Genomic DNA, 20,824 nt, shown 5'->3' with positions numbered 1-20,824 from the left:
TGATATTTTCTCCCCAGCCAAGCTGCTTACTTCTCTCCACCTGATCTAAGACATTGCTTAAAGCAGATCTTACACAAGATCTTACTTCGTTAGAAGTAAAAAAGCACAGACTTACAAAGAGCCATTATGAAGAGATAGGCAAAGGCCAAGGGGGCTTTCCTGCCTCACACCATTTGAAATCACTCAGGATAGGATATACAGGACATATAAGTTTACACATTATATTTATTTGCATATTTATATATAAGACCATTTACATATAACTTAAAGTCTATAAATTTATATATTATATTAATTTATATATTTTCATAGGTTTACACTCAGAACTAAGGTCAGTTCACTGGGGCACATGTATCTTTTCAAATTATTGTTTTCTCCAGATACATATCTTATTAAAGGCTGCTGTTGTTCAGTCGTTTAGTCATGTCCGACTCTTTGCAACCCCATGGAATAAAGCACGCCAGGCTTCCCTGTCCATCACCAACTCCCGGAGCTTACTCAAGCTCATGTCCATTGAGTCAGTGATGCCATCCAACCATCTCATCCTCTCTCACCCCTTTCTCCTCCAGCCTTCAATCTTGCTTCAAAATTGGAGCTTCAGCATCAGTCCTTCCAATGAATATTCAGGTCTGATTTCCGTTAGGATTGACTGTTTGGATCTCCTTGCAGTTCAAGGGACTCTCAAGAGTCTTCTCCAACACCACAGTTCAAAAGCATCAGTTCTTTGGTGCTCAGCTTTCTTTATGGTCCAACTCTCACATCCATAGATGACTACTGGAAAAACAATAGCCTTGACTAGATGGACCTTTGTTGGCAAAGTAATGTCTCTGCTTTTTAATATGCTGTCTAGGTTGGTCATAGCTTTTCTTCCAAGGAGCAAGCATCTTTTAATTTCATGGCTGCAGTCACCATCTGCAGTGATTTTGGAGCCCAAGAAAATAAGTCTGTCATTGTTTCCATAGTTTCCCCATCTATTTGCCATGAAGTGATGGGACCAGATGCCATGATCTTTGATTTTTGAATCTTGAGTTTCAAGCCAGCTTTTTCACTGTCCTTTTTCATTTTCATCAAAAGGCTCTTCAATTCCTCTAACTAAAGTCACATGATACTGAATGGGATTTGATGATACAGGTATGTAGGTATTGTTATAAGACTACTCCTACAAAAGGTTGACTTAACTAGATCCCCAGCAAGCTCATATGAAGACAGACTGAGTGCATGCGAGGATGAAGAAGAGCCTGAGAACCAGTGGAAAAATAATGAAAGTAAGCACTTATTGTATTCCTGATTAATTAATAAATGATGTGTTGTCAGACAACTCCATGTTAATTATATCTCATGGTCTCAAGTATACTTCCCATCCATCCATCCAAAACATCCATTTATCTATCCATCCAAAACATGCTCAGCTGTGTCCAGTTCTTTGTGACCCTATGGGCTGTAGCCTGCCAGGCTCCTCTGTCCATGGGATTTCCCAGGCAAGAATACTGGAGTAGGGTGCCATTTCCTACTCCAGGGAATCTCCCTGGTCCAGGATTGAACCCTCCTGTCTTGTGTGTCCTGCATTGCAGGAGGATTATTTACTGGCTCATATTTGTTTGCAATTTCAGAAAAAGATTATGCTCATGAAAAATATACTCTCAAGCATTTTAGTGAAGATTCAGTGTGCTCACCTATGAGAGATCCCAAATGAAGAAAATATCACCAGAACTTCTCCAAATTTTGTACAGCATAATAGAAATAAATATCACTCCCACAAGACTCTCAGGAAAGCAAAACTTCTTTTATTAAAAGAGATAGCTTGTGCACAAGGGAGAAGGAGAAAAAGGGTACCAACTCTGGTAGAATTTCAGGGAAAGAGTTTTAAAGGCAGTGTGAGGAAGGGGACCATAGAATGCCTGATCAGTTTGTGCTCATCTCAGATTGGTTGGCATCAAGGTGAAGTTATGAGCATCATTAGTCTTCTGGTTTCAACCTGTCTGGTGTCTACACGCTTGGTGTCAGCAGATTTTATCTGGTGTGGGACTGCTTCCTGTAAAAATAGGAATGTGCATAAAGCCTTTATCTGCATCTTTCAGGGAACTGGGAATTGGGTGATTCTGCTAGCTGGAAGATTCATAGTCCCACTTTTCTTCGTTGGAAACTATGTACATCAGTACATCATTGCAACAGAAAGAGAGCTAACCATTTTCTTGTGGGTAACTGGTTATTGTCTCAGAGGTCCATATTTTTAGGTTCTTTGTGTTACTGGGTTTGTCAAACCCACTTGCCCAAGGCCGTTCCCTCATCCTTTTCCAAAATGACAGTACTCTTGTCTTCGTGTTTCAAAAATATAGAATTTGGATACTATCGTTTCTGTCATAGCTCAGTTGGTAAAGAATCCACCTGCAATGTAGGAGACCTCAGTTCAATTCCTGGGTTGGGAAGATCTGCTGGAGAATGGATAGGCTACCTACTCCAGTGTTCTTGGGCTTCCCTTGTGGCTCAGTTGGTTAAGAATCTGCTTGCAATGTGGGAGACCTGGGTTCAATCCCTGGGTTGGGAAGATCTCCTAGAGAAGGGAAAGGCTATCCACTCCAGTATTCTGGCCTAAAGAATTCCATAGACTGTACAGTCCATGGGGTCTCAAAGAGTTGGACACAACTGAGTGACCTTCACTTTCACTTTCACTTAGATATTAGCATCTAAAAGTTCAGCATTACCACCGAGGATATTGTTCAGGTAGAATTTTTTTATGAAGAAAAATGAATGTCCCTAATTCCCTAGCATAGGACAAGTCTGACAAACTGAATGTGTACCAAATGGAATATTTAAGCTTTATCTTGAAAAAATATAGACAGAGTACCTGAAAACTATGGACAGAGGTTCATGAAAATGTACAGGAGGCAGTGATCAAGACCATCCCTGAGAAAAAGAAATGCAAAAAGGCAAAATGGTTGTGTGAGGAGGCCTTACAAATAGCTGAGAAAAGAAGAGAAGCTAAAGGCAAAGGAGAAAGGGGAGATATTCCCATTTGAATGCACAGTTCCAAAGAATAGCAAGGAGAGATAAGAAAGCCTTCTTCAGTAATCAATGCAAAGAAATAGAGGAAAACAATAGAATGACAAAAACTAGAGATCTCATCAAAAAAATTAGAGATACCAAGTGAATATTTCATGCAAAGATGAGCACAATAAAGCACAGAAATGGTAAGGACCTAAGAGAAGCAGAAATTAAGGAGAGGTGGCAAGAACACACAGAAGAACTGTACAAAAAAGATCTTCATGACCCAGATAACCACAATGGTGTGATCACTCACCTAGACCCAGACATCCTGGAATGCAAAGCCAAGATAACCTTAGGAAGAATCACTATGAGCAAAGCTAGTAGAGGTGATGGAAATCCAGTTGAGCTATTTCAAATCCTAAAAGATGATGCTGTGAAAATGCTGCACTCAATATGTCAGCAAATTTGGAAAACTCAGCAGTGGCCACAGGACTGGAAAAGGTCACTTTTCATTCCAATCCCAAAGAAAGGCAATGCCAAAGAATGTACAAACTACCACACAATTGCACTCATCTCACATGCTAGCAAAGTAATGCTCAAAATTCTCCAAGACAGGCTTCAATAGTACATGAACTGTGAACTTTCAGATGTTCAAGTTGGATTTAGAAAAGGCAGAGGAACCAAAGTTCAAATTGCCAACATCCATTGGATCATAACAAAAGCAAGAGAGTTCCAAAAAAATATCTACTTCTGCTTTATTGACTATGCCAAAGCCTTTGACTGTGTGGATCACAAAAAAACTGTTGAGAATTCTTCAAGAGATGGGAATACCAGACCACCTGACCTGCCTCCTGAGAAATCTGTATGCAGGTCAGGAAGCAACAGTTAGAACTAGACATGGAACTACAAACTGGTTCCAAATAGGAAACGGAGTACATCAAGGCTGTATATTGTCACCCTGCTTATTTAACTTATATGCAGAGTACATCATGCAAAATGCCAGGCTGGATGAAACACAAGCTGCAATCAAGATTGCTGGGAGAAATATTAATAACCTCAGATATGCAGATGACACCACCCTAATGGCAGAAAGTGAAGAGGAACTAAAGAGCCTCTTGATGAAAGTGAAAGAGGAGAGTGAAAAATTTGGCTTAAAATTCAACATTCAGAAAGCTAAGATCATGGCATCTGGTTCCATCTCTTCATGGCAAACAGACGGGGAAATAGCGGAAACAGTCACAGACTATTATATTTAGTGATTTTCCAAAATCACTACAGATTGTGTCTGCAGCCATGAAATTAAAAGATGCTTGCTCTTTGGAAGAAAAGCTATGCAAATGAAGCAACAGACAAACAATTAATCTCAAAAATATACAAGCAATTCCTGCAGCTCAATTCCAGAAAAATAAACGACCCATTCAAAAAATGGGTCAAAGAACTAAACAGACATTTCTCCAAAGAAGACATACAGATGGCTAACAAACACATGAAAAGATGCTCAACGTCACTCATTGTTAGAGAAATGCAAATCAAAACCACAGTGAGGTACCATTTCATGCCCGTCAGAATGGCTGCTATCCAAAAGACTACAAGCAATAAATGCTGGAGAGGGTGTGGAGAAAAGGGAACCCTCTTACACTGTTGGTGGGATTGCAAACTAGTACAGCCACTATGGAGAACAGTGTGGAGATTCCTTAAAAAACTGGGAATAGAACTGCCATATGACCCAGCAATCCCACTGCTGGGCATACACACCGAGGAAACCAGAATTGAGAGACGCGTGTACCCCAATGTTCATCGCCGCACTGTGTATAATAGCCAGGACATGGAAGCAACCTAGATGTCCATCAGCAGACAAATGGATAAGGAAGCTGTGGTACATATACACAATGGAATATTACTCAGCCATTAAAAAGAATACATTTGAATCAGTTCTATTGAGATGGATGAAACTGGAACCCATCATACAGAGTGAAGTAAGCCAGAAAGAAAAACAGCAATACAGTATACTAATGCACATATATGGAATTTGATAGATGGTAACGATAACCCTATATGCAAGACAGAATAAGAGACACAGAAGCATAGAACAGTCTTATGGACTCTGAGGGAGAAGGTGAGGGTGGGACGTTCTGAGAGAATAGCATCGAAACATGTATATTATCATATTTGAAACAGAACACCATTCCAGGTTCGATGCATGAGACAAATGCTCAGGGCTGGGGCAATGGGATGACCCAGAGGGATGGGATGGGGAGGGAGGTGGGAGGGGGGTTCAGGATGGGGAACACATGTAAACCCACGGCTGATTCATGTCAATGTATGGCAAAAACCACTACAATATTGTAAAGTAATTAGCCCCCAACTAAAATAAATAAATTTATTAAAAAAAAAAAAGATGTTTGCTCCTTGGAAGAAAAGCTATGACCAACCTAGACAACATATTAAAAAGCAGAGACTACTTTGCCAACAAAGTTCCATCTAGTCAAAGCTATAGTTTTTCCAGTAGTCATGTATGGATGTGAGAGTTTAACTATAAAGAAAGCTGAGCACTGAAGAATTTATGCTTTTAAACATCAATTTGGAGTCTTTGGAGAAGACTCTTGAGAGTCCCTTGGACTACAAGAAGATCCAACCAGTCAATCCTAAAGGAAATCAGACCTGAATATTCATTGGAAAGACTGATGCTGAAGCTGAATCTCCAATACTTTGGCCACCTGATGCAAAGAACTGACTCGTTGGAAAGACCTTGATGTTGGGAAAGATTGAAGCCAGGAGGAGAGGGGGATGATGGAGGATGAGATGGTTGGATGACATCACTGACTGGGTGGACATGAGTTTGAGTTAGCTCTGGAGTTGGTGATGGACAGGGAAGCCTGGCGTGCTGCAGTCCACGGGATTGCAAAGAGTCAGACAGGACTGAGCGACTGAACTGAACTGATAAACAATGTTTCAATTTTTTCTCAGTATTCCTCTGGACACCATAAGATTCTGTCTAGAGATATTCAATAGGGAACTCTTTATACATACGCTAAGTCACTTCAGTCATGTCTGACTCTTTGTGACCCCATGGACTGTAGCCCGCCCAGCACCTCTGTCCATGGAATTCTCCAGGCAAGAATACTGGAGTGGGTTGCCATGCCTTTCTCCAGGGGATTGTCCTGACCTAGGGATCGAACCCCTCTCTCAAAAGTCTCCTGCATGGCAGGCAGGTTCTTTACCACTGCGCCACCTGGAAAGCTGCATCACTCAATCATGTCTGACTCTTTGCAACTACATGGACTGCAGCCCACCAGGTTCCTCTGTCCATGGGGATTCTCCAGGCAAGAATATTGGAGTGGGTTGCCATGCTCCCCTCCAGGGGATCTTCTCAACTCAGGGATTGAACCCAGGTCTCCCACACTGCAGGCGGATTTTTTAACATCTGAGCCACCAAGGAAGCCCCCTTTATACATAAATCCAATCTTAACAAGCTCCTCTAAGAATTTAGTTAGAAATGTCCCTCAGAGTTCAAGTTTTAGTATCAACAAATGCCAATATTTAGACAGGTGCTTCTGCCCCTAATATTTTATAAATATTACTTTTTATTTTAGCTCTTTTATGATGTTAATATCTACACTTAAAATTTTCTTTAAATGTAATTTATTTGGAGTGAAGAGTACAGATGTTATCAGTGTCATGGGAAATATGTCTCTTTTCACTTGTAATGCCAATCATATAATGACAGTTTTTATCAGGATCCCAAGGTAAACTGTAGCTATTTGGGAAAAGGGAACTGGAGGTACATATGGCAATATTTAAATAATATGCCTTTCTTATTTTTTTCCAGCTTTCCTGAGACATAGTATGACACATGAGATTGTATAAGTTGAAAATGTACAATGTAGTTATTTCATGTATATGTGGCAAATTAAGCAAAACTTTCTTTATTAAAATATGCTTCATTTGACATATATGAAATGTTTATATATTGACATTTGGCTATCTGTTCTATTTTTCTGACTTGAAGCTTTGATACCAGTACCATTCTTCCTAAGTTAGTATTGCTCTATGGTTAATCTTTGTGCCATGTGTTTCCTATTATTCTTACTTTTTCATGTAATTCCTAGATATTTTTCAATATAATTGTGTTTTATAATATGTAGTTATGGAGCTACAAGCAAGTAGAATATATAATATATGTATGTGTGCAAGTTACCTTTCATTATTAAACAAAAGGTAGCATTGTCTATAACTGTTCCATAATGAATCTATATTTTTAATTATTAAAACAATACATGAAAGAAAGAAAGTGAAGTCGCTCAGTCATGTCTGACTCTTCACAACCCCATGGACTGTAGCCTACCAGGCTCCTCTGTCCATGGGATTTTCCAGGCAAGAGTACTGGAGTGGGTTGCCATTTCCTTCTCCAGGGGATCTTTCCGACCCAGGGACCGAATCCAGGTCTCCCGCATTGTAGGCAGACACTTTACTGTCTGAGCCACCAGGGAAGTCTATACATAACATTTTATACAAAACAATATATATGTTAGGGTAAATTTTTCATAACCTTATTTTTATTCCTTAATTGTGTTGAGGACATTGTGTTTTTTATTAGTTTCCTTATTATTGTCTTGAAATTATTGCCATCAATTTGATTATGGGCAAGGATCTCCATAGAATAGGAGAAACCATTTGCAAATGACATATCTGACAAGGATTTAATATACAAGATAGACCACATAGGTCAAGCTGAAAGGTAGGAACTAGTAAGAAAGAAAAAATGTTCTCATTTTTCCCCTAATTCATTATTGCCAGTGAATGGGTGTTTAATTTTTGCATTTATGCTCTTCAATGATATTAGAGTATAATTTTACTTTCCTAAATATTCTTGTTAAGCATAGATATCAAGAATTGTTCTTCATTTCATAACATGTGCAAGTGTCAACTCATACTGTAGTACACCTGAAACTAATATATTGCAAATTGACTATATTTCAATAAGCAAAGATTGTGTTTGCTGAAGAAGTTGGAGATTATGTTCTCTTTTTTATATTCTCAATGTGTGTAAGACTGATATATAAATATTTTCTTAATCGTGGAATAACTCATGAAGAAAGTGATCAGAGCTCAAAATATAATAGATTCAATATTTTATATGAATATCAGGGGATTCAAATTATCTATTTCTTCCTTTGCAATTTTTTTAAGTTGTATTCTGTGAAAATTTTATCTATTACCTAAATTGTCAAGTTTATTGTCAGTTTTTAAAACTCGTATCCGTTAATTATCTTTTGGATGACTATAGGTTATGCAGTAATGTTCTTTTTCTTGTTCTGGTATTTGTATTTGCCTTTGTTCTCTGTCTTTTTTCATCATTATTATTGGTTTCATTCAGAAATGAAAGAAGAGACATTACAACTGACAACACAGAAATACAAAGGATCATGAGATTATAATGAACAATTATAGGCCCATAAAATGTACATTCCAGAAAAAATGGACAAACTCCTATAAATCTCCCAAGACTGAACAAGGAAGAAATAAAAAATATGGCCAGATCAATTATCAGTAATGAAACTGAATCAGTAATAAAAATACTCTCAACAAAAAAGCCCAAGCTTTACAGGTAAATTCCACAAACAGTGAAACAAGAGTTAACATCTATCCCTTTCAAACTGTTCAAAAAACTGCAGAAAAAGAAACATTTTTAAACTCATTTTACAAGGCTAGCATCATGCTAATACCAAAAACAAAGATACCATACACACACAAAAGAGACAATTATAGGCCAAAATCACTGATAGGCATAGATGCAAAAATCCTAAACAAATTATTGCTAAACCAAATTCAACAATACATTAAAAGGAGAAATCACTGTGAACAAGTAATATTTATCCCAGGGATACAAATTGTTACTTGCTCAGTTGTGTCCAACTCTGTGACTCTATAGACTGTAACCCACCAGGCTCCTCTGTCCATGGAATTTTCCAGGCAAGAATACTGAAGTGGACTGCCATTCCCTTCTTCAGGGTATCTTCCCAACCCAAGTATCAAATCCGGGTCTCCTGCACTGTAGGCATTTTCTTTATCATCTGAGCCACCAGGGAAGTCCACGGTTGGCTCAGTATTCACATATCAATTAAAGTGATACAGCACATTAACAAACTGAAGAACAAAAATCATATGATCATTATAAATAGATGCAGAAAAAAAAATTGTGAAAAAATTCAACATCGGTTTACAATGAAAACTTTTAGTTCACTCTTACTTTTATTCAACATTACATTGGAAGTTCTAACCACAGTAGTCATATAATAAAAAGAAATAAAAGGAATCCAAATTTTTGAAGGAGTAATACAGTGTCTACGTGCAGATAACATGATACTATATAGAGAAAATCTTAAAGACACCATCAAAAGGAGAGATAGCCAAGATGGCAGAGTAGAAACACCCTGAGCTCACTTCCCCTCATGGGCACACCAAAGTTGCAACAAATTATTGAACAACCATCAGTAAAAAAGACCAAAACCTACTGGAAAAGATGATTTACAACTAAAGATATAAATAAAAAATTATGAACAACCCAATTACAAGCACTGAAATTGAAGCTGTGATCAAAAATCTCCCAAAAAACAAAAGCCCAGGACCAGATGGCTTCACAGAAGAATTATTTCAAACATTTAGAGAAGACCTAATACCTAAACTTCTAAAACTCTTTCAAAAAATTGCAGAGGAAGAAACACTTCCAAACTCATTCTACAAGGCCACTGTCACCCTGATACCAAAACCAGACAAAGACAACACAAAAAAAGAAAACTACAGGCCAATATCACTGATGAACATGGATGCAAAAATCCTCAACAAAATTTTAGCAAACAGAATTCAGCAACACATCTAAAAGCTCAAACACCATGATCAAGTTGGGTTTATTCCAGGGATGCAAGGATTCCTCAATATACACAAATCAGTCAATGTGATAAACCATATTAACAAATTGAAAGATAAAATCCATATTACAATCTCAACAGATGCAGAAAAAGCCCTTGACAAAATTCAGCACCCATTTATGATTCAGTTCAGTTCAGTTCAGTCACTCAGTCGTGTCCGACTCTTTGCGATCCCATGAATTGTAGCACGCCAGGCATGGGCTTAGAAGGAATCTATTTCAACACAGTAAAGGCCATATATGATAAGGCTACAGCAAACATTATTCTCCATGTTGAAAAACTGAAAGCATTTCCCCTAGGATCAGGAATAAGACAAGTGTGTCCACTTTCACCACTATAATGCATCATAGTTCTGGAAGTCCTAGCTACAGCAACCAGAGAAGAAAAAGAAATAAAAGGAATCCAGATCAGAAAAAAAGAAGTAAAGCTCTCACTGTTTGCATGAGACTGTACACAGAAAACCCTAAAGATAGTATCAGAAAATTACTAGAGCTAATCAGTGAATTTAGCACAGTTTCAGAATACAAAATCAATATGCAGAAATCCCTTGCATTTCTATATAATAACAATGAAAAATCAGAAAGAGAAATTAAGGAATCAATCCCATTCAACCTGCAACAAAAAGAATTAAATATCTAGGATTGAACCTACCTAAGGAGATAAAAGAACTGTACACAAAAAGTTATAAGACACGAATCAAAGAAATCAAAGACATAAACAGATGGAGAGACATTCCATGTTCCTGGGTAGGAAGCATCAATATTGTGAAAATGACTATACTACCAAACGCAATCTACAGATTCATTGTGATCCCTATCAAATTACCAATGGCATTTTTACAGAAATAGAACAAAAAATTTCACAATTCATATGGAGACACAAAAGACCCATAATAGCCAAAGCAGTCTTGAGAAAGAAGAATGGAGCTGCTGGAATCAACCTTCCTGACTTCAGATTATACTACAAAACTACAGTCATCAAGAGTGTATGATACTGGCACAAAAACAGAAATATAGACCAATGGGACAAGATAGAAAGCCCAGAAATAAACCCATACACCTATGGATACCTTATTTTTGAAAAAGGAGGCAAGAATATACAATGGGGCAAAGGCAGCCTTTTCAATAAATGGTGCTGGGAAAATCAGACAGCTACATGTAAAAGAATGAAATTAGAACACTTCCTAACACCATACACAAAGATAAACTCAAAATGGATTAAAGACCTAAATGTAAGACCAGAAAGTATAAAACTCTTAGAGGAAAACCTAGGCAGACCATTCGATGACATAAATCAAAGCAAGATCCTCTATGACCCACCTCCTAGAGTAATGGAAATAAAAACAAAAGTAAACAAGTGGGACCTGACTAAACTTGAAAGCTTTTGCACAGCAAAGGAGAGTAAAAGCAAGGTGAAAAGACAACCCTCAGAATGGGAGAAAATAATAGCAAATGAAACAACTAACAAAGGATTAATTTCCAAAATATACAAGCAGCTCATACAACTCAATGCCAGAAAAACAAACAACCCAATCAAAAAGTGGGAAAGAGACCTAAAGAGACATTTGTCCAAAGAAGACATACTGATGGCTAACAAACACATGAAAAGATGCTCAACATTGCTCATTATTAGAGAAATGCAAATCAAAACTACAATGAGATATCACCTCACACCAGTCAGAATGGCCCTCATCAAAAAGTCTACAAACAATAAATGCTAGAGAGGGTTTGGAGAAAAGGGAACACTCTTGCACTGTTGGTGGGAATGTAAATTTATACAGCCACTATGGAAGACGGTATGGAGATTCCTTAAAAAACTAGGAATAAAACCACCATATGACCCAGAAATTCCACTCCTAGGCATATATTCTGAAGAAACCAAAATTGAAAAAGGCAGTGTTCACTGCAGCACTATTTACAATAGTTAGAACATGGAAGCAACTTAGATGTCCATAGACAGATGAATGGATACAGAAGTTGTGATACATATACACAATGGAATATTACTCAATCATAAAAAGGATTATGTTTGAATCAGTTCTAATGAAGTAGGTGAACATAGAACCTATTATACAGAGTGATGACAGTCAGAAAGAGAAAGATAAATGTCATATTCTAATGCATATACACAGAATATAGAAAAATGGTACTGAAGAATTTATTTACAGGGAACGAAGGAGAAACAGACATGGAGAATAGACTTATAGACATGGTGAGAGGTGGGAGAGGGTGAGATGTATGGAAAGAGTAACATGGAAACTTACATTACCATATGTAAAATAGATAGCCAACAGGAATTTGCTGTTTGCCTCAGAATAGGGGCTTTGTATCAACCTAGAGGGGTGGGATGGTGAAGGAGATGGGAGGGAGTTTCAAAAGGGAGAGGATATATGTATACCTATGGCTGATTCATGTTGAGGTTTGACAGAAAACAACAAAATTCTGTAAAGCAATTATTCTTCAATAAAAAATAAATTGAAAAAAAAGTAACAAATTTAAAGTACAAAAAAAAAAAAAAGAAGTAGCCACATATACTGTGCTGTGCTTAGTTGCTCAGCCATGTCTGACTCTTTGCAACCCCATGGACTGTAGCCCATCAGGCTCCTCTGTCCTTCAGGATTCTCTAGGCAAGAATATTGGAGTCGGTTGCCATGCCCTCCTCCAGCACATCTTCCCCACCCAGGGATCGAACCTAGGTCTCCTGCATTGCAGGTGGATTCTTTGCCATCTGAGCCACCAAGGAAGCCCAAGAATACTGGAGTGGGTATCCTGTCCCTTCTCTAGAGGATCTTGGAGTACCGAGGTCTCCTGCATTGCAGGTGGATTCTTTACCAGCTGAGCTGCTAGGGAAGCCCTAAGCAAGTACCAACCATATATAAGTGCCTTTATGTATCTTTATATAAAACTAATGATAATCACAACCCAAAGATTGTAATTGTTGCTGTTTTTCATTTGCTATGTCAAGTCTGACTCTGCAACCCCATGTACTGCAGCATGCCAGGCTTCCCTGTCCTTCTCTTGCCTTCAGTCTTTGGAAGCATCAGGGTCTTTTCCAACAAGTCAGCTCTTCACATCAGGTGGCCGAAGTATTGGAATTTCAATTTCAGCATCAGTTCTTCCATTGAATAAACAAGGTTGATTTCCATTAAGATTGACAGTTTGATCTCTTTGCTGCCCAAGGGACTCTCAAGTCTTCTCTGGCCCCATAGTACAAAAACATTAATTATTTGGCATTCAGTGTTCTTTATGGTCCAACCCTCATATCCGTACATGACTAGTGGAAAAAGCATAGTTTTGATAGACCATTGTCAGTAAAGTGATGTCTCTGCTTTTTAGTATGCTGTCTAGATTTGTCATAGCTTTTCTTCCAAGGAGCAAGCATGAAATTTTAATTTCATGGCTACAGTAACCATTTACAGTGATTTTGGAGCCCAAGTAGTGTTTGCTTTGGCAGCACCTATTTTAAAATTGAAGCCCCCCAAAATAAAGTGGATCACTGTTTCCTATTTCCCTTCTATTTGCCATAAAGTGATGGGACTGGATGCCATGACCTTGGTTTTTTGAATCACTCTCCTCTTTCACCCTCATCAAGAGGCTCTTTAGTTTCTTTGCTTTCTGCCATTATAGTGGTATTATCTGCATATCTGATGTTGCTATGTCTCCTGGCAATCTTGATTCCAGCTTGTGATTCATATAGCCCAGCATTTTGCATGATGTACCCTGCATAGCAGTTAAATAAGCAGGTGACAATATACAGCCTCAATGTACTCCTTTCCCAGTTTTGAACCAGTCCATTGTTCCATGTCTGGTTGTAGTAGGAATGCACAAAGAAAATGAATTGGAATATAACACTAAAGATATCTGTCAAATTACAAGAGAAAAGAACAAAAGATGAAGAAATGAACAAAAAAGAATTACAGACACAACTGCAAAACCAGTACTAATGGCAATAAGAAAGCACGTATCAGTAATTACTTTAAATATAATTGTAGTAAATGATCCAATCAAAAAACATAAAGTGGTTGAATGAATACAAAAACAAGACCCATATCTATTCTGCCTACTAGAGACTCACTTATAATCCAAATACACACACAGAGTGAGAGCAAGGGAACAGAAAAAGCTGTGCCATGAAAGTGGAAATTAAAAAAACAGAGGGTAGCAATAGTTATATCAGATAAATTAGGTTTTAAAATAAAGATGATTACAAGATGAAAACAAGATGTCTGGCTCTAGGTGAGTGATCACACCAGCGTGACTATCTGGGTCGTGAAGATCTTTTTTTGTACAGTTCTTCTGTGTATTCTTGCCACCTCTTCTTAGTATCTTTTGCTTCTGTTATGTACATACCATTTCTGTCCTTTATTGATCCCATCTTTGCATATGTATATATACTTATATTCACATTTTAGCTAGACATTTACACTACTGCTAAAATCTCACCTACATCTCATGAGAAACTGCTCAGAAGTCTGTCAAATGACTTGGTCAGGTTGTCTCAGATGATTGTGACTTTTAGAGAAAAGAAGAATTTTTTTAAAAAAATTACTCATCCCTTACTCTTTTAAAGGGCAACAAGCCTTAATATATGTTCAACAGAAGAGATACACCATCAAAGTATTAGCAGCCATAAATTTGAACAGTTCTATATTTCCAAGCAGGGGAGAACATGTCATCCAGCAATTTCATCTTGTTTAAATATTTCATGATTTTAAGATCTTGTACTGCACACTTCACCCAAACATTACAGAGTGAATACAAAGTTGACAATTTTGTTTGTACTTTAAAAATAGTTTTCTTCATTTGATAAGAAGAGGCTGTATTATTTCATGTTAAAACAAATAAGCATAGAAAATCCTAGAACATATTTTTTTCCCTTTTAAAAAAAATTACAAAATTTTCCATTATTTGCCAAGGCCTAATTCATGGAAAACTTGGTGAAATACCCACTGTTTTCAATAGGACAGGATTAGATTTCAGAATAGTTGACTAACACAGATATAACCCCAGTATCTTTAAGAATATTGCATTCAAATAAGTGGTGAAGTAGAAAATAAATATTTTGGTATCCAGTATGTAAAACAGTTTGTTGAGCTTTTATTGTTTTATTCAATTTTATATGGTGTTACATTAACATATCCCATGTACTCTGTTTTTATGTGATGAAGACTTGATTCTTTCATACCACATGCAAACTTTAGAAAAAATGGAATAAAAACAACAAATCTCAAGTCTGTAATAGTAATGCTATTATTTTATTTTATTCTTCGGGTATGTCTAAGTTTTCCCACTCTTTAGAAAATTAAGTGACATATAAAAGACTCATCACAACTATGAATAGCCCTGTATGTTGTGGAAGATGTATATTAGGCCTTTTCTGAATTTTATAAAATGTAATTAATCCAAAAACATGGTATCTCAATGCATTTTGACTCTAGCTCATGTAACAAAAAGTACATATGATCAACCTATCATTTGATAGCCTGAAATATAATTTAAAGGATAATTTTGAAAATGACTAAGAGACCAATGACAATCCAGAAGAGGAACTGATAGATGTTTTTGAGTAATATAAGACTACCTCACATAGTGATAATGGAAAGGTAGAATGCAGATAAGAGAAAGAAGATACTGAATGCCAGAGAATGAAGAATCAGAAATGCAGAGAGTGGGGATATACTAATTGTGATCACTAGACTGAAGATTAAATTTTTAGCTATTGAGATGTCCAGGATAGGGGAAAAAAATTTTATATATATTTTATTTATTTATATTGGCCGTGCTGGGTCTTCATTGCTACTGCAGGCTTTCTCTAGTTGCAGTGTGAGGGCTTCTCATTGAGGTGATGTCTCTTGTTGCAGAGCACAAGCTCTAGGGCTCTTGGTTTTCAGTCGTTGTGGCACATGGGCTCTGTAGCTGTGACTCCTGGGCTCCAGAGCACAGGCTCAGTAGTAGAGGCGCATGGGCTTAGTTGCTCCACGGCACGTGGGATCTTCGTAGACCAGTGATTGAACCAATGTCCCCTGCATTTCAAGGCAGATTCTTAGCCGCTGGACCACTGGGGAAGCCCAGAAGATTGTTAAGAAAATTATACATGACTTATGACTTTGAAGTAGTAAGACAGAGAAAATAATTTTACCTCTACATGTGACAAGGAGAGGGGATGGACTGGTGTCCCATCCACAGTCAGAGACTATCACTCTCCAGGCAAACTGAATGGAAGTGCTGCACTTCAAGGCAAAGCAGAGTCTAGTTTCATGAATTTTAGTTTGAGGAGTAGGGGAAAACTGGTAATAAAAATACAAGGTAGAAGACAAGAAGATGTGTTTTGTGTGTGCATGTGTGTATTAAATGATGTTTCTTTCAGTTTTGACCATATTAAGGCTATGATGATAGTAATATAGTGAGCTGAAATAGAGACTCAAATCTGTTCAGTTCAGTCACTCAGTCATGTCTGACACAGAACTAAATGCACTCCTGTGATCAAGGACAAGCAGAACTGAGAATGGATAGGGTTATCAGAAAAGGGAGAAACAGAGAAATATAAAGTAGAAGCAAAAGTTGAAAAGGAAGAATGGAATGAAAACAAAAGGGAGTAAGAGCATAAGCAGCCAATCAAATATGGGAAAGAAGTGTAAGGATGATCTATAGATGAATATCATTTAGAAATAGATGCAAACATACAGATAATACAGGTATATGGATATGGATAAGACCATATATCCAAGTAAATTTAAGACTGCTTCAATTTATGTCTCTTATACTAGTGAAATTACTAACAGTTCTCTGCTTCCTCTCAAAAATGTCAAATTTTAGAAGATGAACTTAAAGGAAGAGATATCCATATATAAAGAAGCATGGTGGTGGTGGGTTAAGTCGCTAGGTCGTGTCTAACTTTTGGGACCCCATGGACTCTAGCCCATCAGGCTCCTCTGTCCATGGGATTTCCCAAGCAAGAATATTGGGTTGCCATTTCCTTCTGGAGGGGATCTTCCCGACCCAGGGATCAAACCCAGGTCTCTTGCATTGCAGGCAGATTCTTTACCAACTGAGCCACCAGAGAAGCCCCATAGAGAAGTATAACTAAGATTATATGCATTTGCACCTGTGTGAAATTTTCTATGTGTACGCAACTATGCATTTCATATGTAACAATTAAAAATTATTCTATGTATTCATTCTAAAATAAACATTGAATCATTCCCTTTTAACATTAGACTTGCTGTAAACATGCTTTCTGATATAAGAGCCTTCTGATTGCTCCTTTCACCTCTGTGTTTCTCATGCTATAGATCATGGGGTTTAACATTGGTGTAATAATTCCATATAACATGGAGATGAGTCTGTCTCTTGCTGGGGAGGGTTGACTGGAAAAGGGACGTATGTAGGTAAATATTGTCGTGCCACCGAATAAACAGACCACCAGAAGGTGGGAAGCACATGTGGAAAAGGCTTTACGCTTCCCTTCTGCTGACTGGATCTTTAGGATGGTAGATATGATGTAGAAATAAGAGATGAAGGTGACCAGGAAGGCACAGCTCCCCAGGATACCTGCTTCCACCAAAATAAGCATTTCTGCCACATAGGTGGATGAGCATGAGAGAGCAACCACTGGTGGGATGTCACAGTAGTACTGGTTAACTTGGTTGGACTTGCAGAAAGAAAGGCGGAATGTGGACACTGTATGAAGGAGGGAATTGAGAAACCCTGCTACCCAAGTCCCAGCAGTCAGCTGAACACAGCGAACCTTGGTAATGATGAGGTTGTAACGAAGAGGGAAACAGATGGCCACATACCTGTTATAAGCCATGACAGAGAGAAGGAAGACTTCAGTCCCCACGAGGGCCACCAGAAAATAAAGCTGCAAAGCACACCCAATGTAGGAAATGCTGTGCTTCTCAGTCAAGAGGTTCTCCAGCATCTTGGGGACAGTAACTGATGGGCAGGATATATCTAAGAGGGACAGATTTGCCAAAAAGTAATACATGGGTGTGTGCAGTTTTTTCTCAGTTCCAATGGCCAAGAGAATAACTCCATTTCCCACCAAGGTGACCTGATAGATGATGGTAAAGACCACAAAGAGAGGGTAGCGCACCTTGGGGTGATCAGAAAGCCCTATGAGGATAAAATGAGTCACTGTGGTTTGATTGTAGGCATCCATCTTCTCTGTCTACAATGGTCTTTCTGGAGGAAATGTAACAAAAACAGATCAGAGCAAAAAGCCAAAGAGGCGAGCAATGAGAAATTCTTACATGATAGTTGGTGAGCAGTTGTTGGTAAAGTATGTTAAAATTATATTTTAATTAGAGATTTTGATTATTATGTGTGTGCATTCTGGCAAGTCCAACTCTTTGAGATGATATGGACTGTAACCCCTCAAGCTCCTCTATCCATGTGGTTCTCCAGGCAAGAATAGTGGAGTGAGTTGCCATGCCCTCCTCCAGGGGATCTTTCAGATCCAGGGGTCAAACCCACATCTCTCATGGCTCCTTCATTGCAGGTGGATTCTTTACCCCTGAGCCACTGAGGAAGTCCTTTGATTATTATGACTACTATTTAAGAATCTGTTTTCATAATTATTGAAGATTCATTCTCTGCTCCTTATCAAAAGGAAGCACTCTGAGAAACTAAAAAAAAAAAAAATTCAAAATTTGCCTTCCATTAAACCACTGTGGACTTGTTTGGGATTTCACAGTTCAGTGAAGCTAAGACGTGCTTCCCACACCTCCTTGCGTATTTACCTTATTTTGCCTATATTATCTGAATGTGTACAATTTTATGCACAATCTCAGTATAAACTACCTTGGAGTTAGAAGCAGTGTATTATTCCTTGGTATATAAATTTCAGTAAAGGCTAGAAACTTGAAAACATATTGTATACGAACATTCATCCAAATGACTGTTGAGTAAAGGAATGAAAGGTCTCCTGCATTGTGGGCATATTTTTTACCGACTGAGCCATCAAGGAAGCCAAAAGGAATGAATGTCATTTTATTTGCTCTGACAAAGTGTTTCTATAAGTAAAAAATAAATATGGAGATGTTTTCATAACTTCAAAATCATAATAATTTAAATATCAACATTAATATGTATTCTCCACAGAAAGTACAGTGAAAGTGAAAGTCGCTCAGTCGTGTCTGACTCTGCGATCCCATGTACTATACAGTCCATGGAATTCTCTAGGCCAAAATACTGGAGTGAGTAGCCTTTCCCTTCTCCAGGGGATCTTCCCAACCCAAGGATTGAACCCAGGTCACCTGCATTGCAAGGGGATTCTTTACCAGCTGAGACACAAGGGAAGCCCACAGAAAGTATATTTCTATAAAATTAAATTTGCCTACAAAATATAAATTAAATCTGGTCTGATAGTGTCTGAGCTTCCCAGGTAGCACCACTGGTAAAGAATTCGCCTCTCAATGTCAAAGACATAAAGAGACACAGGTTTGATCCCTGGGTGGGGAAGATCTGCTGGAGAAGGGCATGACAACCCACTCCAGAATTCCTGCCTGGAGAATCCTCATGAACAAAGGAGCCTGGAGGGTTAGAGTCCATAGAGAGCAGGACACAACTGAAGCAACTTAGCGTGCACGAACGCTGAGAGTCTCTGAATGTGAGCCTAACACAAAACAAATGTATTCATTAATAATAATTTTTCTTTTTAAAATTTAAATAAATCACTATGTGTATATGAATATTTAAAGAAATATGGAGTTCCAGAATTATATATGCTTGAACATATTGGCAATACTAATTATTCTTTAATTTTCTAATTTTAATTACATGGATATTAATAGTCCACATAATCATAGTGTTTATGATATTTACAAAAAATGATTTTAGTTGAAGGTCTACAAATCAATACCTCTGTGGATTTTTTGTCACTTTGAAATTAACTTTTTTTATATCATATGTGTAACAGAAAAACTTGATTAGGAAATAAAATGCAAAAGTCATTTTCAGTGGTTCCCCTTTCCTCAACATTTGTTTTGCCTACTGGACATTCTTAATGATTTCTTTACTGAGATAATATATATTAGTAGAAATGATACAATTTATGCACAATGATTTATTTATACATGTGAAATGAAATTACTTTCTGCCATGTTTTTTTCCCATGCAATATTTAAATAAGAATCTTTGAGACACTTTGGGAGATGTTTTTCCTCTTTCTACAAGCAGCACCAGATCTGTACCATGCTTGAGAGAAAAAAAAAAAGAGAGAGAGAGACTATCAATAATTCTCAAATCATGCAATTTAGGAAAGAAAGTTCTGATAATAACTATAAAGTGTCTAGATATTGTTATTCAATCAATAGAAGATGTTTAATAAGTAAGAAAAATATCAAAACAACAGCATCTACCATGTCAATTCTCAAATTCTCAAATTTTGAATATTTTACTGCACTGTTCAGTTTCAGTCTACACCTTAATAAGGTTAATAGTTTTAAAATAATAATTTATGAAACTTTTGAAGACACTTTATAAGAAAATTAGTATCTTGAGATATTAACTTCTATGATAAGTACTCATTTTTCTTTATACCCACACTTACTAATTTGACTAATTTTTTTAGTGAGGATTATGAAAAATAAGTCAAAAACACCCTGACAGACACATAAGGTAGTTCTACATCAGGAAACACAGTCAACATGCATCTTTTAAAATATAAGATTTTTCCTAAATTTTGTACTTTATCATTTAAGTTTTTAAGTCAAGCTTAGGTTCTTGGCACATAGAATGCAGAATTTGTTAATGGGGGGAAGAAACTTTTGCTCATGTGAATAATACGTGTCTTAAATCAAACATAGTTAAAGCTTAGGTATTTCTCATCTAATTAGAAAATAAAAGTAAATTTTTTAATAATACCATTGCTGAGGAAGACATTCTATAACATTTCTAATAAGAAAGAGA

General features: G+C 37.3%; 1 protein-coding gene and 1 long non-coding RNA gene across 7 annotated transcripts in view; both read right to left on the bottom strand.

The window, feature by feature from the left end:
* LOC145511584 (uncharacterized) overlaps positions 1 to 20,824 on the bottom strand; it is a 98,892-nt gene that overhangs the window by 70,493 nt on the left and 7,575 nt on the right. The gene's annotated exons all lie outside the window — the stretch shown is intronic.
* Positions 16,199 to 20,102, bottom strand: LOC145511576 (olfactory receptor 5V1-like). The gene has a single exon (XM_081505120.1). The coding sequence runs from the start codon at positions 18,072 to 18,074 to the stop codon at positions 17,127 to 17,129; it is 948 nt and encodes a 315-aa protein (XP_081361246.1). The 5' UTR covers positions 18,075 to 20,102; the 3' UTR covers positions 16,199 to 17,126.

The sequence above is a fragment of the Giraffa tippelskirchi genome, chromosome 6 (genome assembly GCF_054371585.1).
Source record: "Giraffa tippelskirchi isolate mGirTip1 chromosome 6, T2T-mGirTip1v1.2.pri, whole genome shotgun sequence".
Taxonomy (NCBI): Eukaryota; Metazoa; Chordata; class Mammalia; order Artiodactyla; family Giraffidae; genus Giraffa; species Giraffa tippelskirchi.
This window is presented reverse-complemented; position numbering and strand designations above follow the sequence as displayed.